The sequence below is a fragment of the Pan paniscus genome, chromosome 10 (genome assembly GCF_029289425.2).
Source record: "Pan paniscus chromosome 10, NHGRI_mPanPan1-v2.0_pri, whole genome shotgun sequence".
NCBI lineage: Eukaryota > Metazoa > Chordata > Mammalia > Primates > Hominidae > Pan > Pan paniscus.
Genome location: NC_073259.2, coordinates 15,851,362 through 15,876,803, shown reverse-complemented (window position 1 = coordinate 15,876,803; position 25,442 = coordinate 15,851,362). Strand labels below are relative to the sequence as shown.

General features: G+C 35.0%; 2 protein-coding genes across 5 annotated transcripts in view; both read left to right on the top strand.

Annotated features, from left to right (window-relative positions):
• The window catches only part of KLRC4 (killer cell lectin like receptor C4), a 30,295-nt gene extending 15,266 nt beyond the window's left edge, over nucleotides 1-15,029 (top strand). Inside the window, exon 5 of one of the 2 annotated variants that reach the window (XM_055095390.1) lies at nucleotides 14,937-15,029. The gene's annotated coding sequence lies outside the window, so the exon portion shown is untranslated. Of the gene's footprint in view, nucleotides 1-5,815; nucleotides 5,921-14,936 lie in introns of those variants that run through there. The other variant, XM_034935353.2, reaches the window with a different exon arrangement.
• Nucleotides 1-25,124, top strand: part of KLRK1 (killer cell lectin like receptor K1) — a 38,401-nt gene extending 13,277 nt beyond the window's left edge. Inside the window, exons 1-10 of one of the 3 annotated variants that reach the window (XM_055095386.2) lie at nucleotides 458-690; nucleotides 2,612-2,668; nucleotides 4,672-4,756; nucleotides 5,816-5,920; nucleotides 7,683-7,790; nucleotides 14,937-15,029; nucleotides 15,251-15,286; nucleotides 16,021-16,172; nucleotides 16,490-16,593; nucleotides 21,518-25,124. In XM_055095386.2, coding sequence (XP_054951361.1) covers nucleotides 5,881-5,920; nucleotides 7,683-7,790; nucleotides 14,937-15,029; nucleotides 15,251-15,286; nucleotides 16,021-16,172; nucleotides 16,490-16,593; nucleotides 21,518-21,635 — 651 coding nt within the window. In that variant the 5' untranslated portion in view covers nucleotides 458-690; nucleotides 2,612-2,668; nucleotides 4,672-4,756; nucleotides 5,816-5,880 and the 3' untranslated portion in view covers nucleotides 21,636-25,124. Of the gene's footprint in view, nucleotides 1-457; nucleotides 2,669-4,671; nucleotides 4,757-5,815; nucleotides 5,921-7,682; nucleotides 7,791-14,936; nucleotides 15,030-15,250; nucleotides 15,287-16,020; nucleotides 16,173-16,489; nucleotides 16,594-21,517 lie in introns of those variants that run through there. The other 2 variants (XM_055095387.2, XM_055095388.1) reach the window with 2 other exon arrangements.
• The last annotated feature ends 318 nt before the right edge of the window (nucleotides 25,125-25,442 follow it).

Here is a 25,442-nt window from a genome sequence, read left to right as displayed (position 1 = left end):
CTCTCTTCTATGTTTTAGAGATTTCTGTCTTTGGTATTTTGTATGTTTTAACAACATTACCTTGATTTCTAACGTGTTTTTTTTTAATCTCCAGAAATCACCCAATCTAGGACACCTTCTCTAACACCATTTTCTCATATTTAATACTGGAGACCTATTAGAAAATTGTCCTTTATAATACTATCATTTAAAACACCCAGAGTTTGTGTCTACCATTGTGAATTACATACTAACTTAAAACCATATGCTTCTGTGTATGCCTTAAATAGAGTGTGGACAACTAGATGATAGGAACTGTGCTTTATACTTTATTGAACTTTGTTTATTCATGGCCAAACAATATGCTTGCTCCATAATAGATAAAAGCTCAATAAATAAATATCGAATGATATTATGAAAATATCAGTAATTTCCTATTTACTTATTTTTGTTAAGCTTTGGTACTGTTACTTCTATGTCAAATTATGAAGACAACATTATTACAGTGCAGAAAAACGCCAGGGCCTCTTGGCTAAGACTTCAAGAGGAGCATTGTAAGATTTTAGTAGTGATTTTTATATTCGCCAAAATATAATGCAAGCGTTGTAGACTTTAACCACTTGCCTTTTTTATTCCTTTGCACACAAATGAAGCTACTGGGGATAAAGGAAGGAGAAATAAGTCAACTAAAATTTGAGCACCTGCTAATAGGTATGTAAGAGGGAAAAAACGTGACTTGAGACACCTTGCTTCACTCAGATCTGCGATTAATGAGCCATTTTCCTCTGGGAAAAAAAAATGCTGTCTTATCCCTAGATCTGTGTCTTTAGGCACTTGTGGTAAGTAACGTCACAAATTTAAGACATCTTCAAAATTCCAGACTTCTCTGATATTTGAAGCACTGAAGTAAACACAAAATCCATTTGAATCCAAGATGCAGAAGTCGTTAAAGGCATCGTTCCATTTACGAGTGTGGAGATTATCACTATAGCAGGAAATGGAAGGTTTAATGACAAACAAATAAGCAATCAGAGAAAAGTAACCCGGATGCTAATAAAAAATATGATGTCATCTGACCTGCAAATCATGCATGTGACTTACTTGAGAGCAATTTTTTAAAGTTACTGTTTATTTATGGCTATTTATGCACAATTATAAAGATAATACCAGAGTGGGAAAAACCACTTCTCTGTTCCATTATACTATATAGATTGCAATTAAACAATCAAAACAATGGTGTGTCCTAGCATGGATTAAGTTAATATAACACAAATATTTGCTAAAGATATTTCAATTGAATTGGTAAATTTTAGAATTATACAAAATTTCAACTGAGATGGGGCCAAAAAATCATTTAATCATTCCTGGCTTAGGAAGCTGTGCCAGAGAAAATTAATTAATTGCCAAGATGATGACCTGTTTTTCCCCAAAGTATAAATTCAAGATTTATGGAATCTCTGCCTTGGGTTCATATAATTACAATACACCAGTTGACATTATATGTCAGTATGTGTAGCCCAGTACATAATACCTAGCTGAATGGAAAATAGGTTCTGAAAATATATATATACATATTTCTTAAAATATGTTTGCAGACTTTTTTACTTTTACATTAGTCATCATTTCACTTCTGCTTCAATATGCCCATGCGTGTCCAGACGAGACTGGATGCATCATGGTGGTGTGGCCATAGATGCCCCAGCATATCCAAAGACTCAGCTCTATTTCTTCCACTCCTTTTTATTTTCTTTATTGTCCATGTGAATTTTAAAAATTTGTCCTTTTTGACATGTCTTTTGTCAATTCAAACGCATTTACCAAAAGGTCAAGATTACAAAATTTTTGCTTGGCAATAACTGCACATCTTAAGCTTTCATATTTGGCCAAGTGTCCAGTAAACACCTCTGACCACATCCAGTTTTAGTGTCACAGCTTGAAGCCAGCAACCTGCCAAGCACTCTGTTTCTAACCACAAATTTGCTGCGTGTTAAGTCTTTCCTGTGTACCAGAAGAGAAGGGTTTTCTGAGGCCGCAGTGCGAGTTAGCTTACAGACCAAAAAGGCCAGTTGATTGTTGGCTCTTCTCAACTAATGAAAGTAATTAAATAGTTTATTGTGGTGATGGATGTTCTCAAATGACTTGAGCCCAGGCTGTTTGCAAAATATTGTAATTTTTCTTCTAACAATAGTTTTTTAAAGTTATATAGATATGTCTATATGAAGTTTGTTCAGGTACTTTTATAGTCAAATTATTCTTTCTGCATAAGTTAATTTGCATTGGTTTTATTTCACTTATTAGAAAGTATTTTATCTGAAAACTATGCTATGTCCTTTTGCAATTCACATAGAATAAACCAGTACAAATGCCCAGCAAATCCCCAATAAGTTTACCATCATGACTACAGCAAAGTGAGTGTATGTTCAACATTGAGAAAGAAATTGGAGTTTTAACATACTATTTCTTTATCTAAGTAATTGTTTTAACTCAACTTACAGGACCCATTTTAGAATTTTCTTCTTTAAGAATCCTTTCCACACTCTGTCAGTTGGTTTAGGGACCTTTATATATGACAATAAAACTCTCCCTGGTGCTTAGCTTTATCATGGTATTTATTTCAAAAATCTTCTTTTAGGTATGTGTGGGGACTTCCCAGTTGGCTGTAAGTTGCCATTTGAACTAAACGAAATAGGTAGGATATTCAAATGTTCTTTTTATCCTATTCCTATCCCCCTTTTCTCAATTCTGTATTTAAGAGACAATCTCTATTCAGCCGAAAACTACATATATAAAAATAACTCTTCAGGAAATTGTGATTCAGGTTTTCCCCATAAAAAGCCTGCATTTACTCATTTATTCATTTCCGTTCAAAAACCAAATATTTGTTAAAATGTAGTTGTTAGAAAATATCAGCCTATATTTCCTCTATATAGATCTATTTTTACTATATAAAATAGCTAATAGAAAATGTTGATTAGCTGAAAAGAATCTTGGTATGTCAGAAAATAACATATTTTCTTCAACTTGTTTTATATTCACCTATCTTGTTTAATTTTGAATTTGTTTTATACTTATTCATTTTATATCACCTAGACTAAAAAGTAATTTCCAGCTAGGTGTGGTGGCTCATGTCTGTAATCTCAGCACATTGGGAGGCCGAGGCAGGAGGATCACCTGAGGTCAGGAGTTCGAGACCAGCCTGACTAACATGGTGAAACCTCGTCTCTACTAGAAATACAAAAATTAGCCAGGTGTGGTGGCACATGCCTGAAATCCCAGTTATTCTGGAGGCTGAGACAGGAGAATTGCTTGAACCCAGGTGGCGGAGGTTGCAGTGAGCCGAGATCGCCCCATTGCACTCCAGCCTGCACAACAAGAGTGAAACTCCATCTCTTAAAAAAAAAAAAAAAGAAAGTAATTAATTTCCATGTGAGCAAAAACTTTCTTTTGGATTGTTTACTTTGACATTCTCAAGATCTAGAAAAGTGCATAGCAAATAGCATTCGCAAAAGAAAAAAAATATTGAATAAATTTATTGTCCAACTTTAACACATCACCACATGAAAGCTGTTTTCCTTCCTTATATTTCAGAGTTTTAAGATTAATAGCTTTGGTTTTTGTTAAAATTTTATAATGTGTTCATCTTATATTACTTTATATGATGTCTTTTGTTAGTATTTTAAATTAATAAACATAAAATATATATATTTATATATTTTATATAATAAATATATAATAAACTATATAATAAACTATATAATAAATATTATATAATATATTTATCATATAATAATATAAATAAATATAAATAAAATATATAATAAATATATATAATAAAATATATAATATGTTTTATAAAAATATATTATAAAAAATATAATAAACATAAAATATATATTTAGCTTATCTTGTTCATTGGTATCAATTCATATATTTACTTATTTTTATGTATACTGGGGTATATATTTAAGTTTCTAATTCTTCTGCATATGATGTAGATATGACAGAGATGCAATTTCATGTTTTTTATATTAAAATTTAAAAATTCCCAGGACTAATTTTTTGTAACTTAAAGGCCAGTGTGATAGTAACCCAGGACAAATTATTGAATAGGAGCTAATTTCCCACTTTATCTGCAATGTTACCTTATATTTTTTAATCTATGCACATGACTTTTTCTTGTCTGTATTTTTACCCTTCTCAATTTGTCTATCTATGCCCCACATGCCACTTTGCCTTTATTAATACGGTTTTAACATAGGTCTTACTATCTAGTAAAACAAGGCTCCCACATTTTCTTCATCTTCAATTGTGACTTTCATAGTCTTGACTTTTGTAATTTAATGTACATGTAGAATTCTGCTTTGTAAGTTCTACAACAAAACCTGAGGTATTAACTGGAATTGAATTGAATCTCTAAAATATTTAGGATTAAATGGCATCATTTAAATTCATCATTTTCAAATCCTAAAATGTTATTTAAAATAATGGCAAAACTACAATTACTTTTGCACCAACCTAACATTTATCCAACAATGGGTGGTCTTAACTCTTTTACCAAATTAACAATATTTTTGTAGTGATAAGGCGGAAGTACTGTGGTTTATGTTTTTCCACAGGAAGATGAGATTATAATATTTGTCACATCTTTCTCAAAGATAGAAATTCACTAAGTATCTCCACTTTCAATTCTAGATCAGGAACTGAGGACATATCTAAATTTTCTAGTTTTATAGAAGGCTTTTATCCACAAGAATCAAGATCTTCCCTCTCTGAGCAGGTGTGTGTATGTGTGTGTGTTTATTATTCAAGATATGAGAAATTATATTTCAACCTCAAAAAAATAAAAATATTTACACTATAAGGTAATTCTAATTGTTTCTTAGATGCTTGAATAGAACTCCTGAGGATACGGAATGCTTATCATTTCTGATGTATATTCTATCACTGTATCTGATGATAGGTAATTAGGATATACTTATTGAAGAATCAGAAGTTGTAATATTACTATAAGAAGAAGCCTTGTCTCTAAGCAAAACTAGAAAAATGAATCTTTACATTTAGGATGAGAAGAATTGAGATTCAATTTAAATTGTCAAATTTTTGAGTTTTCTGATGTTGTAGGGGGCACTTACCTTTGATACACATCTTTACATGCAAGGTGAAACAAGTTATATCTGTGCTTTCCAACTATCATAATCAAATATGAAATAGCTTTTATTTTTGAAATCTAAGCACTATGCTTATTTATTAAATGGTTTTTTCTGGAAGCTCTGCTGTGCATTGCTAAGATGTTACTATATAAACATGTGAGATTAGTTTTGTTAGTGATGATGGTGATGATAATTTGTTGATGATGATGATATGGGCACGTTGGATTAAAATGCACTAGAAAAGGACATTCAACAAAAGTGCATATAACTTACCTGAGTTTAGCTTGCAGAAAGAAAACTAAATTATTGCCAGATAAAATAAACAACTAGAAACACTTGATCTTAGCTAAAAGGCCAAGAAGCAATAAACGACTATAAATAGAAAACTGTGTGTGTTGTTATCTAATATCAGTAACGTACAATATTGGTATTAAATATCTCAATGTAGGTGAATTAATATATCCATTATATTGCTATGACATTTTGAAGTAACTGGTGATTATTTTACAATCAAGAGAAATGTATAAAATTAATTTTGCCTGGCTTTATGTGAATTGTCATTTCTATTCTTTTCTTAAAGGGATGCACAGGGGAAAAGTTTCTGCATTTTACTTTTCTGTTCAAAATATTTTATCTCACCACGGGAAAGAGAACAAAAAACAAATGCCCAGTTTTATTTTATTCAGGAATCCTTTGTGCATTGAAGACTTTAGATTCCTCTCTGCGGTAGACGTGCACTTATAAGTATTTGATGGGGTGGATTCGTGGTCGGAGGTCTCGACACAGCTGGGGTATGTTTTTACTACATAAGTGTGTAGTTTTGTTTTTATACAATTTTAAGATACCAAGAATTTCATACAAGCATATAAGGCATAGGCAAGCAATTTACTCTGATTCTTTTCATGTTCTATTTATGTTGATTTCATGTTATGTTCATATTGTATTTTAAATCAAGTCTTCCAAAACTTAAAAACTTTTTTCCCTTTATTTTATTAACTATATTATGGTAAAGTCACTCACAACTTGGGACAGCTTGAAATAGTGAAATAGATGTGGAGTCAGACTTGAATTTTACTCAAACTTTTACCGCTCTCTAGATTTGAAGGGTCAATTTGCAACCTCTGTGTAGTTTAGTTTAGTTTCTTTTTCTGTCAAATACAGGCATGAAACATTCCATATTTATCTTAGATTTGTGTAATATTCAAATCAACTGACATGTATTTTAAAGCACTTTTTATCCTAAAGGTGTTTATAAATTTATAACTTATTCACAGTTGGTAACATTATATTAAATAAGCTTTATGATTTTGGCCATCTCTAGCATTCAATTTCTTCATCCATAAAGTGATACCTACTCTCTTTACTCCATATGTAAAATAACTGAGTTAGGTATTACATGCGCAAACAATGTCTAATTTTACCTATAAAATATAATTCATATTATCATTTAATTTATAAAAAGCTTTTGTACAACAAACCCCCATGACATGAATTTACCTATGTAACAAACCTTCGCATGCACCCCTGAACCAAAAATTAAAGTTTAAAAAAGGCTTTTAAGTAAATATTAATCATCAGTAAATAATTAATATTTCAAGAGAACAAAATGATTCTTTAGGTATTTTGTTCAGAGGCAAGATTATCTGTCTTTGTTCGAAATCATTAGACCCCACTATTTTAGCCTATGTATGTCCTTCATTATAAAGAAAATTAGACGGCTGGGCACAGTGGCTCATGCCTATAATCCCAGAAATTTGGGAGGCTGAGGTGGGTAGATCACCTGTGGTCAGGAGTTCAAGACCAGCCTGGCCAATATGGTGAAACCCCGTCTGTACTAAAAATACAAAAATTAGCCAGGTATGGTGGCACAAGCCTGTAATCCCAGCTACTCAAGAGGCTGAGGCAGGAGAACCGCTTGAACCCAGGAGGCGGCGGTTGCAGTGAGCCAAGATCATGCCATTGCACTCCATCTCAAAAAAAAAAAAAAGAAAAGAAGAAAATTAGACACACTGCTATTTACTAAAAGCTTACTAAATGATTGATGTTATTGATGCTAAGTTCATTATATTTTTATTTTATTTTTAAAATACCCATACTGGATTGTGATAGTATCCTTTTCTTTTTTATTTCTTTCGTCTTTTGCAAATTAGGAAAACTGGGATGCAAAAGCTAGGTTATTTGTGAAGTTATCAAGTTTGTATATGTGGATCTGTGATTTAAATACATGTCTTTCTCCCTACATCTGCCTTTTCACTACACAAAGTCCCTTTCTGGTAATGTTAGGTTTCATTATACATTACGAATTAACTAATTTTAATAGTATATAGGATTTTGCTAAGGGTACTTTGCATGGCATAAATATAGTTTTATTTATATAGTAAAGTGTAAACATAATAATGTAGTAATATAAAACAAAAGTAAGTTCATGTTGTACTTTATAAAGGATAGTCAGGGGAAGTACATAGATGGAAATGGCAAGCTGAATTTTTAAAATTCATGCCCCAAATGGCAGAAAGGCCATGACTCATATAAGCCTGAATTCTTTTTCTCTAGAGATGAGTGAATTTCATAATTATAACTTGGATCTGAAAAAGAGTGATTTTTCAACACGATGGCAAAAGCAAAGATGTCCAGTAGTCAAAAGCAAATGTAGAGAAAATGGTAAGTCCTATGTTCCATTTGTCTACTCTCAGTATATTGAAATGAATCTTGGAAACTATGTGATTAAATGAATGGCAATCATTCAGTTGACTTTATCTTCATGAGGAAAGCAGGAATAACATGAACTCTCATATAATATTAAAATATATAATAAAATTATGGTATTAAAAGCTATTGAGTTTAGAATATTGTCACGCCCTAAAAAATGATGAGTTTATTATCATGATAATATAATCGAGGCAGGAGTTTCTAAGAGATCACTGAAAAGAAAACTAAATAGAAATGAAAAAGAGAAGAGAAAAGATATTTTAAAAACCCTCCAGAGATATGTTCCTAAACATTATAGAAGTGGTAGCTTGATTATTATTTATAGAATTGTTTCTGAGTTCAGTGAAGAAGATATATTCTCCAATGACTTTTTTCAAAGCAGAATATTATTGGTAATAGACCTTTATATAGTTTGTATGAAAAGGAAAACAACAGATGACCCTCACTTATCAATTTTTATTAAAAACTAAGAAACAAATTATTAACAAATAGCATCTCTTTACAAGAATTAATTTAAGGAATGCAAAGTGCTATATGTAAAAATCCCTTTTTGGACTAAAATATTCAATTGTTACCAAAATTTAAAACACACATGCCCTTTCACTCAACAGTTATCATTGTGGGAATTTATCCCAGAGAGAGACTCAAAAATATGCACAGATGGGTATGAAATGTATCATTATTTCTCATAGCAAGACCTAAGAAACAATTTAAATATCCACTGGAAAAAAAAATTGAAAGTCCGTCAAAAATTAGATCTGTCCAGAGTTGTCAGTGAAATACAATGCAGCTATTTATAAATTTGGTATCCTTATACGCCATGAGGACTAATCACCAGGATGTTGTCTTAGGTAAAAAAAAAAAAAAAAAAAAAAATTCATAGGATATTTTGTGTATTATAGTTTCTTTAAAATGTATTTTTAATATGTAGTTAAGGGGAACGGTAATTTTTGTTTATTTTTAGTTGGCATGTAATAATTATACATATTTATGGGATACAGTGATATTTCCATTCAACTATACAATGTCTAATGACCAAATCAAGGTAATTAGCACATCCATCACCTCAAACATTTATCACTTCTTTGTGTTGGGAACATTCAAAACCTTCTCTTCTAGCTATCTGAAAATATACAATAAATTACTCTTAACTGTACTCTCCCTACAGTGCTATAGAACACTAGAAAAATCCCACATGTAGCTGTAATTTTGTATTAATTAACCAACCTCTCCCAATCTTCTCCTCCCCTCTATTCTTTCTAGCCTTAAATAACCACAATTCTACTCTCTATTTCTGTGAGCTAAAAGTTTGTATCTCCTACATATGAGTGAGAACATGTGGTATTTATCTTTCCATGCCTGATTTACTCTACGTAACATTATGTACTTCTGACTCATCCATGTTGGTGCAAATAATAGGATTTCATTCTTTTCATTCTTTTTTTATGACTGAATGGTATTCCTCTGTGTGTGTGTGTGTGTGTGTGTGTGTGTGTGTGTGTGTGTGTGTGTGTGTATGTGTCTGTGTGTGCTTAGCCATTTATCTGTTAATGGACACAGGTTAATTCCATATCTTGGCTATTGTGAATAATGCTGCAATAAACATGGGGGTGCAGACGTTACTTCAATATACTGATTTCCTTTCCATTGGAGAAAGACCGAGATTGCTGAATCATATGGTAGTTATAGTTTTAGTTTTTTAAGGGACCTCCATACTGTTTCCATAATGGCTATACTAATTTACATTCCCACCAAAATTGTATAAACATTAGCCTTTCCCTGAATCCTCACTGTCATTTGTTATTTTTTGTCTTTTTAAATAAAAGCTATTCTAACTAGGGTGAGATGATATTCATTGTGGTTTTGATTTTCATCTTCTTGATGATGAATGATGTTGAATTTCAAAAAATATATCCGTGGCTATTTGTATATCTTCTCAGAAATATCTATTCAGATCCTTTGCTCATTTTCAAATCAGTTTTTGTTGTTGCTGTTGAGTTGTTTGAATTCCTTGTATATTCTGGATATTGGTCTCTTGTTAGAGGAATAGTTTGCGAGTATTTTCTCTTATTCTACAAGTTGTCTCTTCACTCTGTCAATTGTTTCCTATGCAGTAGAGAAGTGTGTTAGTTTGATACAATCTCATTTGTTTCTTTTTGCTTTTGTTGCCTGTACTTTTGAATTCTTACCCATAAAATCTTTGCCTAGACTAATGTCCTGTGGTGTTTCTCTTATCTCTTCTAGTAGTGTTATAGATTCAGTTCTTATATTTAAGTCATTAATCCATTTTGAGTTGATTTTTGTATATGGTGTGAGATGAGGGTCTAATTTCATTCCTCTATGTGGATATCCAGTTTTTTCAGCTTCATTTATTGAAGAGGCTCTCCTTTCCCAGTGTATGTTATTGGTGACTTTCTGGAAAAATCAGTTGGCTATAATATATGGATTTATTCCTGGGTTGTCTATTCTGTTTTATTGGTCTAGGTGTCTATTTTTATATCAATGCCATACTGTTTTGGTTATTGTAGTTTTGTCATATATATTGAAGTCAGGTAATGTGATGCCACCAGTTTTCTTCATTTTTGTTCAAGATTGCTTTGGCTATTCAGTCTTTTGTGGTACCATATAAATTTTAAGATATTTTTCTATTTCCGTAGAGAATGTTACTGGTATCGTGTTAGGAATTGCACTGAATCTGTAGATTGCTTTGAGTCATATGATTACTTTAACAATATTCTGTCTATGAACATGAGATGTCTTTCCATTTTTTTGCATCCTCTTTGGTTTCATTCATCAGTATTTTATAGTTTTCATTGTAGAGGTCTTTCACTTGTGTGATTAAATTTATTCCAGGGTATTTTATTATTTGTAGGTATTACAAATGGAATGGACTTCTTGATTTCTTTTTCATCCAGTTTGTTATTGGTGTATAGAAACACTACTGATTTTTGTATGCAGATTTTTGATCCTGAAACTTTACTGAATTTGTTTATTTGTTCAAAGGCATGTTGTTTAATTTTCATGTATCTGTGCAGTTTCCAAAGTTCCTCATTATCAATTTCTAGTTTTATTCCATTGTTGTCAGAAAATTTACTTGATATAATATTGACTTTTGGAAATGTTTTGAGACTTATCACCTAGCATATGGTCTGTCCTGATGAATGTTCCATGTGCTGATAAGAAGAATGTGTATTTTGCAGCAGTTGGATGAAATGTTCTGTACATTTAGTTAGGTTCATTAGGTCTATATTATAGTTTTACTCTGATGTTTCTTTTATGATTTTCTGCCTGAATGATCTGTCCATTGCTTAAAATGTGTTGTTGAACTCCCCTGCCCTTATTGTATTCATCTATTTCTCCCTTCAGATCTATTAATATTTACTTAATATATCTGAGTGCTGTAGTATTGGGTACGTATGTATACTTATAAATACTATATTATATTGCTGAAGTGACCCATTTGTCATTATATAATGGTCTTCTTTGACTCTTTTTTACTCTTTTTGACTTAAAGTCTATTTTATCTAAGTATAGCTGTGCCTGCTCTTTACTGGTTTTCATTTTCATGGAATATCTGTTTTCATCCCTATACAGTCAGTCTATGTGTGTTTTTACCAGCAAAGTGGGTTTCTTGTAGGCAATATATTGTTTGGTTTTTTTTGTTTTTAATCCATTCAGTCACTCTATGTCTTTTACTTGGAGAATTTAGCCCCCTTGCATTTAATATTATTATTGGTATGTAAGAACTTACTATTGACATTTTGTTCCTTGTTTTCTAGTGGTTTTGTAAGTCTTCCTTTCTTCCTGTCTTCCTTTGTGATTAAGTTGCTTTCTCTGGCAGTGTATTTTAATTCCTTGATGTTCATTTTAGTGTATCTATTATAGGTTTTTGTTTTGTGGTTACTGTGAGACTTACAAGGACATCTTATAGCTTATAGCAATTATTTTATACTGATGACAGCTTAACTTTGATCACAAAGCAAAGAAAAACAAAACAAAAAAAGAAAAAACTAAACAACTCTACACTTTAACTCCATCTCCTCTCACATGTTGACTTATGTTTGTATGGATTTACATCATTTTATATTGACTATCTCTTAACAAATTGTAATTATTACTATTTTGATAGAGTTGTCTTTTGGTCTTCATAAGATCTGAGTGGTTGAGGCACCACAATTACAGTATTAGAATATTCTGAATTTGTCTGTGTACTTACTTTTATCAGTGAGTTTTATACATTCAAATGTTTTCTTATTGCACATTTGTGTTCTTTTTTTTCTGACTGAAAAAACTCTCTTTAGCATATCATGTAAGACAGGTCTGGTGGTAATAAATTCACTCAACTTCTGTTTGCCTGAGAAATACTTTTTCTCTCCATCATGTCGATAGTTTTACTGGGTACGGTATCTCAGTTGGCATTTTGTTTTCCTTGGGTCTTTGAATATGTCACCCCACTTCCTCTTGGCCTATAAAGTTTCTGCTAAGAAGTCTGCTAACAGATGTGTTGAAGCTTCTTTGTATTTATTTTGCTTTTTAAATTTTGCTTCCTTTAAAATTCTCACTTTGTCTCGAGCTTTGAACATTTAAATTTTATATGTCTTATGGTAATCTCATTTGGGTTGAATCTGCTTGCTAATCTTTGACCTTCCTGTATTTGGTTATTCATATCTTTCTCTGGGTTTGGAAAGTTTTCTGTTTGTCCACAGCCTCCCAGACCAGTGCTGTGCCAGGGCTTGCCCAAGGGCCATGGTTGCTATGGCCTGCAACCACTGAAATTTTCTTGGGACCAAGGACACTTTAGTCAGCTGGTGATAAAGTGGGCTGAGACTAAGGTTCTTCCTGCCTAAGCAGTGGATTCACCTCTGGCCCACGGTGGGTCAAAATGCACCCCATATGAGCACTGGTTTGGAATCAAGGGCCATGGGGTCTCTGTCTTTTGCTGTGTTCCAATGTGGTGGGGCCAGGTCTAAGTTCCGACACAAAGTCCCACACTCTTATTTCCATTTCCCAAGCAGGCAGCTTTTCTCTAAGCACTGCACTATCTGGGTTTGGAAGAGAGGCGTTTAGGCAAGGCAAGACCATCTTTTCTTACCTCTTTAATGTGTTTTTTCTCGTTATCATGCTAAAATCAGGGTACTGTGATAGCGCACCTAATTTCTTGAATTCTTTTGAAGGTATTTTCTTGCATGGATAGTTATTTAATTTGATGTTTCTGTGAGAAGATAATCACTAAAGGGTTCTTCACAGCCAGCTTGCTCTTCTGCCATTTTCTTAATTGTTTTCTGATATACCTGTTGTTTTGCCTACCCATTGATTTTTTTCTCCTCTATCATTATTTATCTTTGTGGTTTGGTGGTTCTCTGTAGCAATAATGTTTGATTCCTTTCTCTTTCTTATTTGTGTATCTGCTCTACCAACCAGTTTTATACTTTTGTGTATTTTTATGGTAGATATTGTCCTTTTGCTTCCAGATATAGGACTCCCTTAAGCATCTCTTGTGGGGCTAGTCTAGTGGTGATGAATTCCCTCAGTTTTTGCTTGTCTGGAAGAGTATTTCTCCTTTATTTCTAAAGGATAGTTTCACTTAATACAGTATTCTTGTTTGGGAGGAGGTATTTTTTTTTTTTTTTGGCATTTTGAATATATCATCCCATGCTCTTCTGGCCTGCTGCTGGAGAAAGTGGGATTGCTGGCAGTGGTGGCACTGGGCCCCAAGCGAGTGGCTCTGGGAATCTGGCGGAGCACATGCATGACTCTCTCTATGCTGAGGACAGACTCTGTGCTTGGCTGCATCTCCTGTTCTCTGGGCATAGGGCTCTGTATGGGCTTGATGCAAGGGTCATGACTACACCTTTGGTTGGGATCACCTGGTGTTGCTATGCTGCAGTCCTCTAGGTGGATTTGGTGGAATGTCAGCAGGGCCCCAGGGATGTGAAGATGCATAAGCTATTGGGCCCCAGGGATGTGAAGATGCATAAGCTATTGGGCCCCAAACATGCGAAGATAAAGGAACTATTAGGCCCCAAGGCAGAGTGTACTTTGGTGGTGGCTACACTCTCAAAAGGGTGCAGTGCTGCTGCAGCCTGTGTTCCAGAGAAGAGGAGGGACCCCAGTGTGAATTCCCACTCTGGAATAATGCAGTTATGTGGATGTCAGTCAACTCCCTATACTGGACTCAGGGATCGTGAGGAATGTGGAGCTCTCCTATACCTAGGATAGCAGGTATTTATAATGGGAATGTGGACTGCTGGGGAGCTCCTGTTTACCTTTTCTCCTCAATGGAGAGTCCTTCTTGGCTCCAAGCTGATCCGTGTCACCTGCTTCTCTTCCCTTTCTATGCTATCGCCCTGAGCATCTGTGCCTCAGAGAGACTTGGTCACTTTCTTGCTGAATTCCAGCCTTCTCCCTTCAACACTCTATTCAATGTGTGGTTATCTACTTGTTGTTTTGGTCCTTTGTGGAAGTGAGTGCTGGGTGCCTGTAGTTAGCCATCTTGATGATGCTTCCTCCTTATTATTGTATCTGCATAAAAATAATAAATCACGGCCGGGTGCGGTGGCTCACGCCTGTAATCCCAGCACTTTGGGAGGCCGAGGCGGGCGGATCCCGAGGTCAGGAGATCGAGACTGTCCTGGTTAACACAGTGAAACCCTATCTCTACTAAAAATACAAAAAATTAGCCGGGAGTGGTGGCGGGCGCCTGTAGTCCCAGCTACTTGGGAGGCTGAGACAGGAGAATGGCGTGAACCTGGGAGGTGGAGCTTGCAGTGAGCCGAGATCGCCACTGCACTCCAGCCTGGGCGACAGAGCAAGACTCCGTCTCAAAACAACAACAACAACAACAAAAATCATAAGCATAATTTACTCTAGGGTTGACTGGGGAACTTGTAGAGAAGTACAGAAGGAAATATTACATTGTCGTACTCCAGTTTTTGATCATTTGCGAGGTATTTATGTTCTGTTCTGGGAAAAATAATTAAGGCAGAAAAAGGATCAATACTACCTTCTCATTAAAAAAACTCTAATATTTATATTAAATACAAAGATACCCAAACCCTTTATGCTTCTTTTCTGATCTGTCTCTTTTTTCTTTGACAGCATCTCCATTTTTTTTCTGCTGCTTCATCGCTGTAGCCATGGGAATCCGTTTCATTATTATGGTAACGATATGGAGTGCTGTATTCCTAAACTGTAAGTGATAACAGAGAAGTAGATTGCAACATTGTCAATTTAACAGTGCTAATGTATTACTTTTGTTAGTATTCAGAAACACAGACACATAAACTAGAAATATTAAAGGTATCTTTGTTACATTTTTGCTATTAGTCCAGAAATTTGTAAACTCTATTTGCTTATACTATAAGTTACTAACAATACAAACTTTTAATACTTACTTATGGTTATTTTAATAGCATTATTTAACCAAGAAGTTCAAATTCCCTTGACCGGTAAGTGAATTTTTAAAATATTTTAGAGCATATATTATATGTATCTACCTACATTATTGTGTAGGCATGTATTCAATGATTAAAAAAAGGAAAAAGTAATTAATTCTAGTCTGTAATACATTATGGCTTCTGTTTTCCTTTTAACAATGAGGGAATACTTGTAAAAAGTAGAGGCTACTTAGGTTTGACATCATCTTTCTCTCTCTCTCTTTTTTTTTTTTTTTTGAGATGGAGTCTCACTCTGTCACCCAGGCTGGAGTGCAGTGGGGTGATCTCAGCACAGTGCAACCTTCGCCTCCCGGTTTCAAGCAATTCTCATGCCTCAGCCTCCCAAGTACCTGGGACTGCAACCTCTACCTCCTGGGTTCAAGCACTTCTCCTGCCTCAGCTTCCAAGTAGCTGGGACTGCAGGCGTGAGCCACCACACCCGGCTAATTTTTGTATTTTTAGTAGAGGCAGGGTTTCACCATGTTGGCCAGGCTGGTATCAAACTTCTAACCTCAAGTGAGTCACCTGCCTTGGCCTCCCAAAGTGCTAGGTTTACAGGCATGAGACAACACACCCAGCCTGGCTTCTCTCTATGAACATGTAGAGATATGCCTTTGGTTATGACTGTAATAATTTAATAAACTGAAATTTTAGAGTTGGAGTGAGAAAGACATTTAATTTGTCTAGACAAAATCTGCTATAATGGTTCAGATGTGTAGAATTAATAATATATTCTCCTTTTCCAGAAAGTTACTGTGGCCCATGTCCTAAAAACTGGATATGTTATAAAAATAACTGCTACCAATTTTTTAATGAGAGTAAAAACTGGTATGAGAGCCAGGCTTCTTGTATGTCTCAAAATGCCAGCCTTCTGAAAGTATACAGCAAAGAGGACCAGGTTGAGTATTTATTTTAATTTCCCATCCTGTATTTAATCCTAACATCTGAGACAACTCACTGGAATATGAACCTAGAACATATAAGGGACACTGTGACTTGGTTATTCTAATACCAACCCTAAATCTTTCTTCATTGAAAATAACAAAGCACAGAAATTGTAGGTATCATGTATGTGTGCTCAGATGAGATTATGCCAGTTAGTGGACAGAATGCATTTTTTTACAAGTGTGAGAACAGATAAAATGGTTATGGTCTTGCATTTACTAAAATTATGAACACTGATTTTACTTATAGTTTATTTGTGGTTTCAAACAGGATTTACTTAAACTGGTGAAGTCATATCACTGGATGGGACTAGTACACATTCCAACAAATGGATCTTGGCAGTGGGAAGATGGCTCCATTCTCTCACCCAACCTGTAAGTCTCTGACCCAATGGGTCTCTTGTTTTTAATTTTTTTCCTAAGCTTTCCCTGTAATAATTCTAATCACTCATCTCACATAATCCCAGGACATTTGCACATTCTAATAGATTTAGTAAAAAGTGCTTAGGCCCTAAATTTGGGAGAAAGTTGTATTAGTTGTAGAGCAGCCAACACCAATACTAGTAAGTAATACAAATTGTTTACTATATGGTAAGTACTATGGAAGGCAGGTCTAATATTATGTTCATTTTACAGATAAAAAGACTGAAGCAGAGAGGTTAAGTATCACATACATTTCTTTCTGAATTTATTACCAGACATGTTGAAATGTAATTAACATATAATAAATTGTACTTATATAAAGTATACAATTTGATAAGTCTCCAAAAATATATGAGCGCATGAAAACATAAAGAACATCAAGATAATTAACATATAAATTACCTGGAAAACATTCTCTAAGCATGCCCCTTTGTGATTTCTCCTCTGTGTCCCTACATCCTTACCTCTTTCCCTTTCCAGTCAATCAGTTTTCTGTCACTTTAGATTAGTTTGCAATTCATAGAATTTAATATAAAGTCCTACAATGTCTTATTTTCACTTAGAAAAGTTATCTTGAGATTCAGCCATCTCATTGCATGAGTAAAGAGTTAATTTCCTTTTATCTCTTCATTTATTGATGTATATTTAGGTAATTCCCAGTTATTGATCAGTACAAATAATGCTACTTGCTAATAATATTTGTGTACAAGTATTTGTATCATATTAACAAAATCTTTCTTTTCCTTAACATAAACACCTAGAAACAAAATGGCTGAATCATATAAGTATATACTTAACTTTTTTTAAAGTGCCACACTGTTATCCAAAGTGGTGATGATATTTTACAAATTTTACTTTCTACCTAGCAGTATGTAAGAGAAAATCTGACAGAGAAGTTGCTTCACATCCTAGTCAACACTTGTTTTGATCAGCCTCTTAAATTTTATACTGGCTGGGCGCAGTGGTTTATGCCTATAATCCCAGCACTTTGGGAGGCAGAGGCGGGCAGATCACCTGAGGTCATGAGTTCAAGACCAACCTGGCCAACGCAGTGAAACCCTGTCTCTACTAAAAATACAAAAATTAGCTGGACGGGGTGGCAGGTGCCTGTAATCCCAGCTACTCGGGAGGCTGAGGCAGGGGAATGGCTTGAACCCGGGAGACGGAGGTTGCAGTGAGCCGAGATTGCGCCACTGTACTCCAGCCTGAGTGACAGAGCAAGACCCTGTCTCATAAATAAATAAATAAATAAATAAGTAAATTTCAGACACACTAAATGATGTGTTTTGGTATATGAATGTAGTTTTAACTTGCAGTTTACTAATGCAATGATGTTAAGTAGCATTTTTTTGTGTGTGCTTATTTGCCATTTAGGTAAAAATTTTCTTCTCACTGATTTCTGCTTTGATCTTTATTATTTACTGTCTTCTTATAGTAGGTTAAATTTGCTTTTTTAGTTTCTTATATTGAAAGCTGATACGTTGATTTGAAACCTTTTTTTCTAATAAATAAAAGTTATACTATTAAAAAGTTAAAGTTATACTATTAATATGTGAGATGATTTGGCAACATCCCCTCATATTTTGAGATACTATTTTTTGTTTCCATTCAGTAAAAAATAGTTTCTAAATTGTCTTTTGCATTCTTTGATTCATTGATTATTTACATGTGTCATTTAGTTTTCAACATTTGTGAATTTTTCAGACATTTTTATTATTGATTTCTAATTTAATTTCATTTTCATTAGAGAATTATTTTGTATAATTTAAAACTTAAATTTATTGACATCAGTGTTATGGACTAGACTATAGTGTGTTTTTAAAAATGTTTTAGGTGTATTTGATCAGAAATGTTTATTCTGCTGTTTTCTATGTATTCTATGTGATAACCTTTGAAATACAAAGTTTTGTAATATGGCTGGTAGAAACAGGCAAAATACTAGACCCTATGTTAGCACTAAGTATTGTTTACTCTAAATCTTTTCAGACAGTTCTTTCTCCATCCTGGAGTAGTTTTTTACACACATGCATTAGTAAGTACTCTGCTGAATATTCAAAGGTGACCTTCTGCATATCTTTACATTTCTTTATTTCTTCAAATCTCTTATCTCCATTTCTGTGTCCTGTGAACTACAGCTTGGTCTTTCTGGATTCTCAATTGTCCCATGTCTGTAGTTTTTATAGCCTGCTCTTTTACCCACTTGATTGCACAGAGCAATTCAGCACACCCAGACTAAGTGACAACATCTTAATGTTCACTGATCTTATGAATATAGTTGTAATTCTCCAGATTAATGCTAGAGTATTCAAGAAAGGTCATTTCCACCATTTGAAAGATCTGACCTGTCACTACACTGTTCAGTAATTTCTTCATTCAGCTACAATGATCAGGAATGAAACCTAAGCATTTTGTCACTACTGCTTTTCCTTTTTTCAGTCTCATAATATCACAAATATTGCAGAAGTCCTCTAGATTGTAAATATTATAATTCTTTATTTCAAGGGGACTTTAGATATTTGAATTTCCAATTCTTCAATGTAATAAAAAGTCACAACAATATCAATGTTAAAATTAGGTTAATTAGGTGCTTCCTGTCTGTCAGACACAGATTTAAGCACTTAAATGTATCCTTTCATTAAATATACTTAACAATCCTGTATACAGGTGTTATTTTAACCTAATTATAATGGTATAGAACAGAATCTTAACATGTTAAATAACTCACTTAAGTTACAAAATGAATAATTGTTGCAATGAGGACTCAAATATATATATTTCTGGCTCTGGAGCCAGACTTACTATTAAATGACTAAAAAAGTGCTCTTTTCGCTGATTTTTAAATTTACTTTGCTACTTTAATGATTAATTGGCAATGATCAATGCACAACCTTTTACTCTCATGTGTTATTTTCAATTTTCCCCTTGTGTTTATTGTAGCTTCCCCTTGTGTTTATTGTAGCAAGAACTCCCTACCTTCCTTCCTTATTATCTATTTGTAATTTGGAAGCCCCAGTATACCTTAGAATTGATCCAGGATGGCCTCATTTATGTATGGCTTGAGAGTTTTTTAACAGAAAAAACATTGATTCTCTAAAAAATAAGAGTTTATATCATAGTTTCTCAATATTTTCCTATCTACAAGGACAAAATTTTTTTTCAGAAGCAAAACAACCAGCGTACTAACTTTCTGTTTATGCATGTAGTAAATATTGGTTGATTACTGCACAATTTCCAGGAATTATGCAGAGATAACTACAGAGATGAGTAGAATAAAACTCATTTTAGAGCTTCAAACTCTAGTCAGAGATGTAGTTACAAACAAATAATCCAGTGTAGTTAGGTACTCTGGCAGAAGTGTAATGAAAGTAGTATGAACAAACAGAGAAAGAAATTGAAGGAACACATGGACAAAGTGATATTTAAAAGAATGAGGCCGGGTGCAGTGGCTCACGCCTGTGATCCCAGCACTTTGGGAGGACCTGAGGTCAGGAGTTCAAGGCCAGCTTGGCCAACATGGTGAAAGCTCATCTTTACTAAAAATACAAAAATTAGCCAGATGTGGTGGCAAGTGCCTGTAACCCCAACTACTCCTGAGGCTGAGGGGCAGGAGAATTGCTTGAACCCAGGAGGTGGAGGTTGCAGTGAGCCGAGATTGTGCCACTGCACTCCAGCCTGGGTGACAAGAGCAAAACACTGTCAAAAAAAAAAAAAAAAAGAGAGAGAAGAAAGAAAGAAAAAAAGAACGAGACTCTAATGTAGACTGAACCTAGTAAGAGCAGTTATTAAAAAAATCTAGGCTGGGGCCGGGTGCAGTGGCTCACACCTGTAATCCCAGCACTTTGGGAGGCCGAGGTGGGTGTATTGCTTTAGGTCAGGAGTTTATAACCAGCCTGGCAACATAGTGAAACACCATCTCTACTAAAAATACAAAAATTAGCCGGATGTGGTGGCACATGCCTGTAATCCCAGCTACTTACGAAACTGACACAGGAGAATCACTTGAACTTGGGAGGCAGAGTTTGCAGTGAGCCGAGATTGAACCAGTGCACTCCAGCCTTGGCAGCGGAGCAAGATTCTGTCTAAAAACAAACAAACAACAAAACAAAAACTCTAAGAATAGTTTTCTCCCTACAGTGGCCGATTGTTCAGTTACAGAACAGAGGTCATTACATTGTCTTTTTAAATAGGGATAGCATCAGACCATAATCTTTTTATTTTTTTGTCAATTTTATATTGAAGTGACATCCTCACTCTTTCTTGAGCTTTCTATTTCCCATCTCTTATGAAAGAAAACAAAGTATCATTATTAATCATATAACTCCAAAAGATTAAAGATGCCAGAGTAAAACACATATATAGATATAGAAATCTCCACATGGAATGCCTAAACATATGCACACACACACACACACTTATACACACTTGTGAATGTGTGTATGTATGTATTAGATTTGAAATTTTATTTTCATTTCCTTACCAAGTAAAATTGCATATATCTGAAGAAAATGTTTTATTTTTCCACAAAACACAGTATCAAATTCTAAATTGAACACTGAATTTATTTCTCACTTAAATATTTGTTTTAAAATAAACATTCTAAAGTTTTCATTTAACTTGGGTATACATATGAAGAGATTTTAGACTTCAGAATTGGCTAGTTTCTGATGTATGATAAAAAGAGTGGCGCATTATTTATAATTTTTATTTTTATTATCTGAGTTGGCTATATTTTGTTTATGAATTAGGACCAGGCATGGTCCATAATCTCCTAAAATGGTATTAAGTTCCTGTATTTGAAGTTCAATAGGTATGATTCATTTTTATTTTCCCGCGTTAATAAAATCATGTATGTAATTTGTAATTGTCTCTCCTCTAGACTAACAATAATTGAAATGCAGAAGGGAGACTGTGCACTCTATGCCTCGAGCTTTAAAGGCTATATAGAAAACTGTTCAACTCCAAATACATACATCTGCATGCAAAGGACTGTGTAAAGATGATCAACCATCTCAATAAAAGCCAGGAACAGAGAAGAGATTACACCAGCGGTAACACTGCCAACTGAGACTAAAGGAAACAAACAAAAACAGGACAAAATGACCAAAGACTGTCAGATTTCTTAGACTCCACAGGACCAAACCATAGAACAATTTCACTGCAAACGTGCATGATTCTCCAAGACAAAAGAAGAGAGATCCTAAAGGCAATTCAGATATCCCCAAGGCTGCCTCTCCCACCACAAGCCCAGAGTGGATGGGCTGGGGGAGGGGTGCTGTTTTAATTTCTAAAGGTAGGACCAACACCCAGGGGATCAGTGAAGGAAGAGAAGGCCAGCAGATCACTGAGAGTGCAACCCCAACCTCCACAGGAAATTGCCTCATGGGCAGGGCCACAGCAGAGAGACACAGCATGGGCAGTGCCTTCCCTGCCTGTGGGGGTCATGCTGCCACTTTTAATGGGTCCACCACCCAACAGGGTCAGCCTTAACATCTCCAGCCTTAAGATCTTAGGACGTTTCCTTTGCTATGATTTGTACTTGCTTGAGTCCCATGACTGTTTCTCTTCCTCTCTTTCTTCCTTTTGGAATAGTAATATCCATCCTATGTTTGTCCCACTATTGTATTTTGGAAGCACGTAACTTGTTTGGTTTCACAGGTTCACAGTTAAGAAGGAATTTTGCCTCTGAATAAATAGAATCTTGAGTCTCATGCATATCTTGTTTGATGATATTTAGATAAGATTTTGGACTTTAGACTTTACAATTGATTCCGTAAAAAGCTAAGACTTGGGGTTATTAGAATGGAATTGTTTGAAATGCTTGTTCCCTGGTGTCATAAAAAATAGGACTTGAACATAAATTTATTTAGTAAGGCCATTTTTTACTTCCTGCAGAAAGGGTACACTCACTAGCAGTTCTGCCATGAGAGTACACCGAACAAAGGAGACAGGGTCATTTATAACCTGACACGTCCACACTACTGCTGCATCCGGTTTCCACTGGCTGGAACGGGACCTCACATTCTGTATTTGTCCTGATTGGCTAGCAACTTACTTAGAACTTTTTAAAAGAGGCAAAGGTAGAGGAGAACAAAGGAAGGAGGAAGTAACTTGTGGAATGCTGAGAAAGGTAAAAACACTTTTAAATAAGGAAGAGGAACAGGCTATGACCTAACGCTTGCTTGGACCAGTATAAGCATGCCAGGGCAAATATTTAGGAGCACAGGTCTTTGAATAAATTTTGCTTCTAAGAGAAGTTACTGTTTATTTCTAATTAGATGGGGAGGAAAGTCTTTGAAGAGGAACCTCTACTTTACTTTTTACAATATTGCCCCTTTTTTTATTTCATAATTCCTCAGTCTTGTTTAACATGTTTTGACTTAATTCTTTGTCCTTCTAAGAGAGGTAATTTTTTTTTAATAGGGTGGAGGATAGTTAGGAGTTAACTCTGTAAGAGCAGCAGAGACAAGTTTTTGTATAAAACCTTGAAGGCAGGGCATAATATAACAGTCTACAAGAATAAGTACACCAATAGTAAGGGCAAACGAGGTGAGAATTGAAGTTAAATTTTTTTTAAATTTATGGTTGCCTACCAGACCAACATGGATTTAAATTTTGCAGCTATTTGATTTTTGTGCTTTAAACTTATTTGGCACTTCTCACGGACCTTAATAACATTTATGTAAACCTGAGGATTAAAGGACTCAAGGAGTTTCCTTTGGCCTGTGGTGTTTTGTTTTTACCTTTTTAGATTGACGAAATGCCAGCGTGAAGCGGACAGCCAATTGGATTAGAGCACAAGTACTGCTCCAGTTATTTGGCCGAGTGTCCAGTAAAGGTCTTCCACAGTACCACTATACATTTGCTTGGGGATGGCTAAGCATGGACTGATGGGCAAGTTCTTGGAAAGGCTTGGGCTTCTTGTATCCTTTTATGCTTTCAAGGAACGCCAAATTTTCCTCCTGCCATGAGAGGCACAAAGTAAACTTGGCATTTAGAGGTGGAAGCTGGATTGCCCTCGGAGGCTGACCCGCAGGGTGCTGAATTTCAGGAAATAGCAGAGAGAGCTCAGTATGATGGATTATCCCAAGCAGTGGGATTTTGAAAAAGAGCCACCATACACTCCATATCTGGATGACAAGGAGACCATCCAAGTGGAAAGGAGATAATCTGGGCCTCTGGCCTACCGTGTGTACAAGCGTAATAATTGCTTTTATTTAAAGTGTGAATGGATTATTTAATCCATTTCAGCCAGGAATTTGCATCTTGATATTTTGTCTTGATGGCTACGGTCTGTCTTAGATATCTTATTTTTACAATAGACACCCTAGTTTTATTAGATGTAGGAGCAACTGGTGTGGGATCTAGAACTGAGGCTACTGAAGAAGGGGGAGATGGGGGAAAAATCCATATTTTAAAAATACCTAGGGGGTCTTTTCCATTTATGTCAATCCCCATACCATAGAAGCCAGTAAGGGCAGGTCTAGAGTTAGTTAAGGTGGAGGTGGTGATAAAGAGAAGGACAGGGTTACATTGATAAGGCTGACAGTGAGAAGGGGTAGTCCTTTTAGTGAAATAGATGAGGGGTTTTAGATTTGCACAAACCTTTTTCATGGAAGTCCAACTTTGCTCCTGGGTAGTTTAAGGGATGTGGTCCCATTTACTACAAGGTTGCCAGCCTGTAGGAGCAGAAAATCAGCATCTTGGCTGCAGGTCATTACAACAATGACTGCTAGGGGTACCTGTGTCAATTAGAGGGCTGGGACATAAATATTTGTGTGAAAAGGCTAGCTGTTGTTGATATTTTACATTTCCACAAGGTATGACAGAGCAAGGGTTAAAGGCAATGGTCTGAGGTGAGTCAGACTTAGTTACATTAATAACAACGGAACTAGTAACAAAATAAGGAAAGGAAAGGAAGCGATATAGAAGGTATATGAAAGTTAAGCTTTCTTTAACTTTAACTTAGTAGGGCTTAATCCTAGTACAGTAACCCATGATTCTGAGAGGAAGATGTTTTCTTGACTCGAGTATGGTGGGGCCATTTTTTTCTTGGCTGTGCGGACGGCAGTCTCAGTGGTTAATAGCATAAAATAGGGTTCTTCCCAGGCTGGCTTGAGTTTTTTTTTCTTTCTATCTTTTGATGAGGATGTGGTTTTCAGGCTGGTGCTGGTGTACTGGAAATTCTAGGGGTGCTACCTGTGCTAAAAGACTTTTAGCTCCAAGGGAAGGGAAAGTGGAAGATAGATTAAGTATATAATTTCTGCTGCATATCCTGGGGCTTGAGGCCTCATAGTTATGCCCCTTGCTCTATTCCTGCTCAGCGCTGCCCAGGAGACACTGTGGCCCTGCCCCCTCTTAATGTTTGGCCTTCTTATGGCCTTCACCACCCTGCAGTCTGTGGCCTTGGGGATGAGGGTCCTTGTGACTTACCGGGTTGCCTTTAGGCCTTAAGAAAGCCAAGCACCATTTTATATTTGACAATGTTTTTGTATGATTTTATACCAGATAAGTTAAATTTTACCATTATATTAATGTGCTATTGATGTTCAACTTAATTTTAATAAAATCTTGTAGACATTATTTATGCAATTTTAATGTCTAACTATAAGGTAAGACTTTTATAGATTCTTTAACTTTTTATAATTTTTGTTAAAGAGCAGGTTAGTGCTTTAAGAAAAATCTATAGTGATTTTATTGTAATGTCCAGTTCACAGAAAAACTGGATGATACCCCTTTAACTTTAGCCAATATGTTAACACACAGAATTTCCTTTACAATTAACATTTTAAAACTTGCTTAAA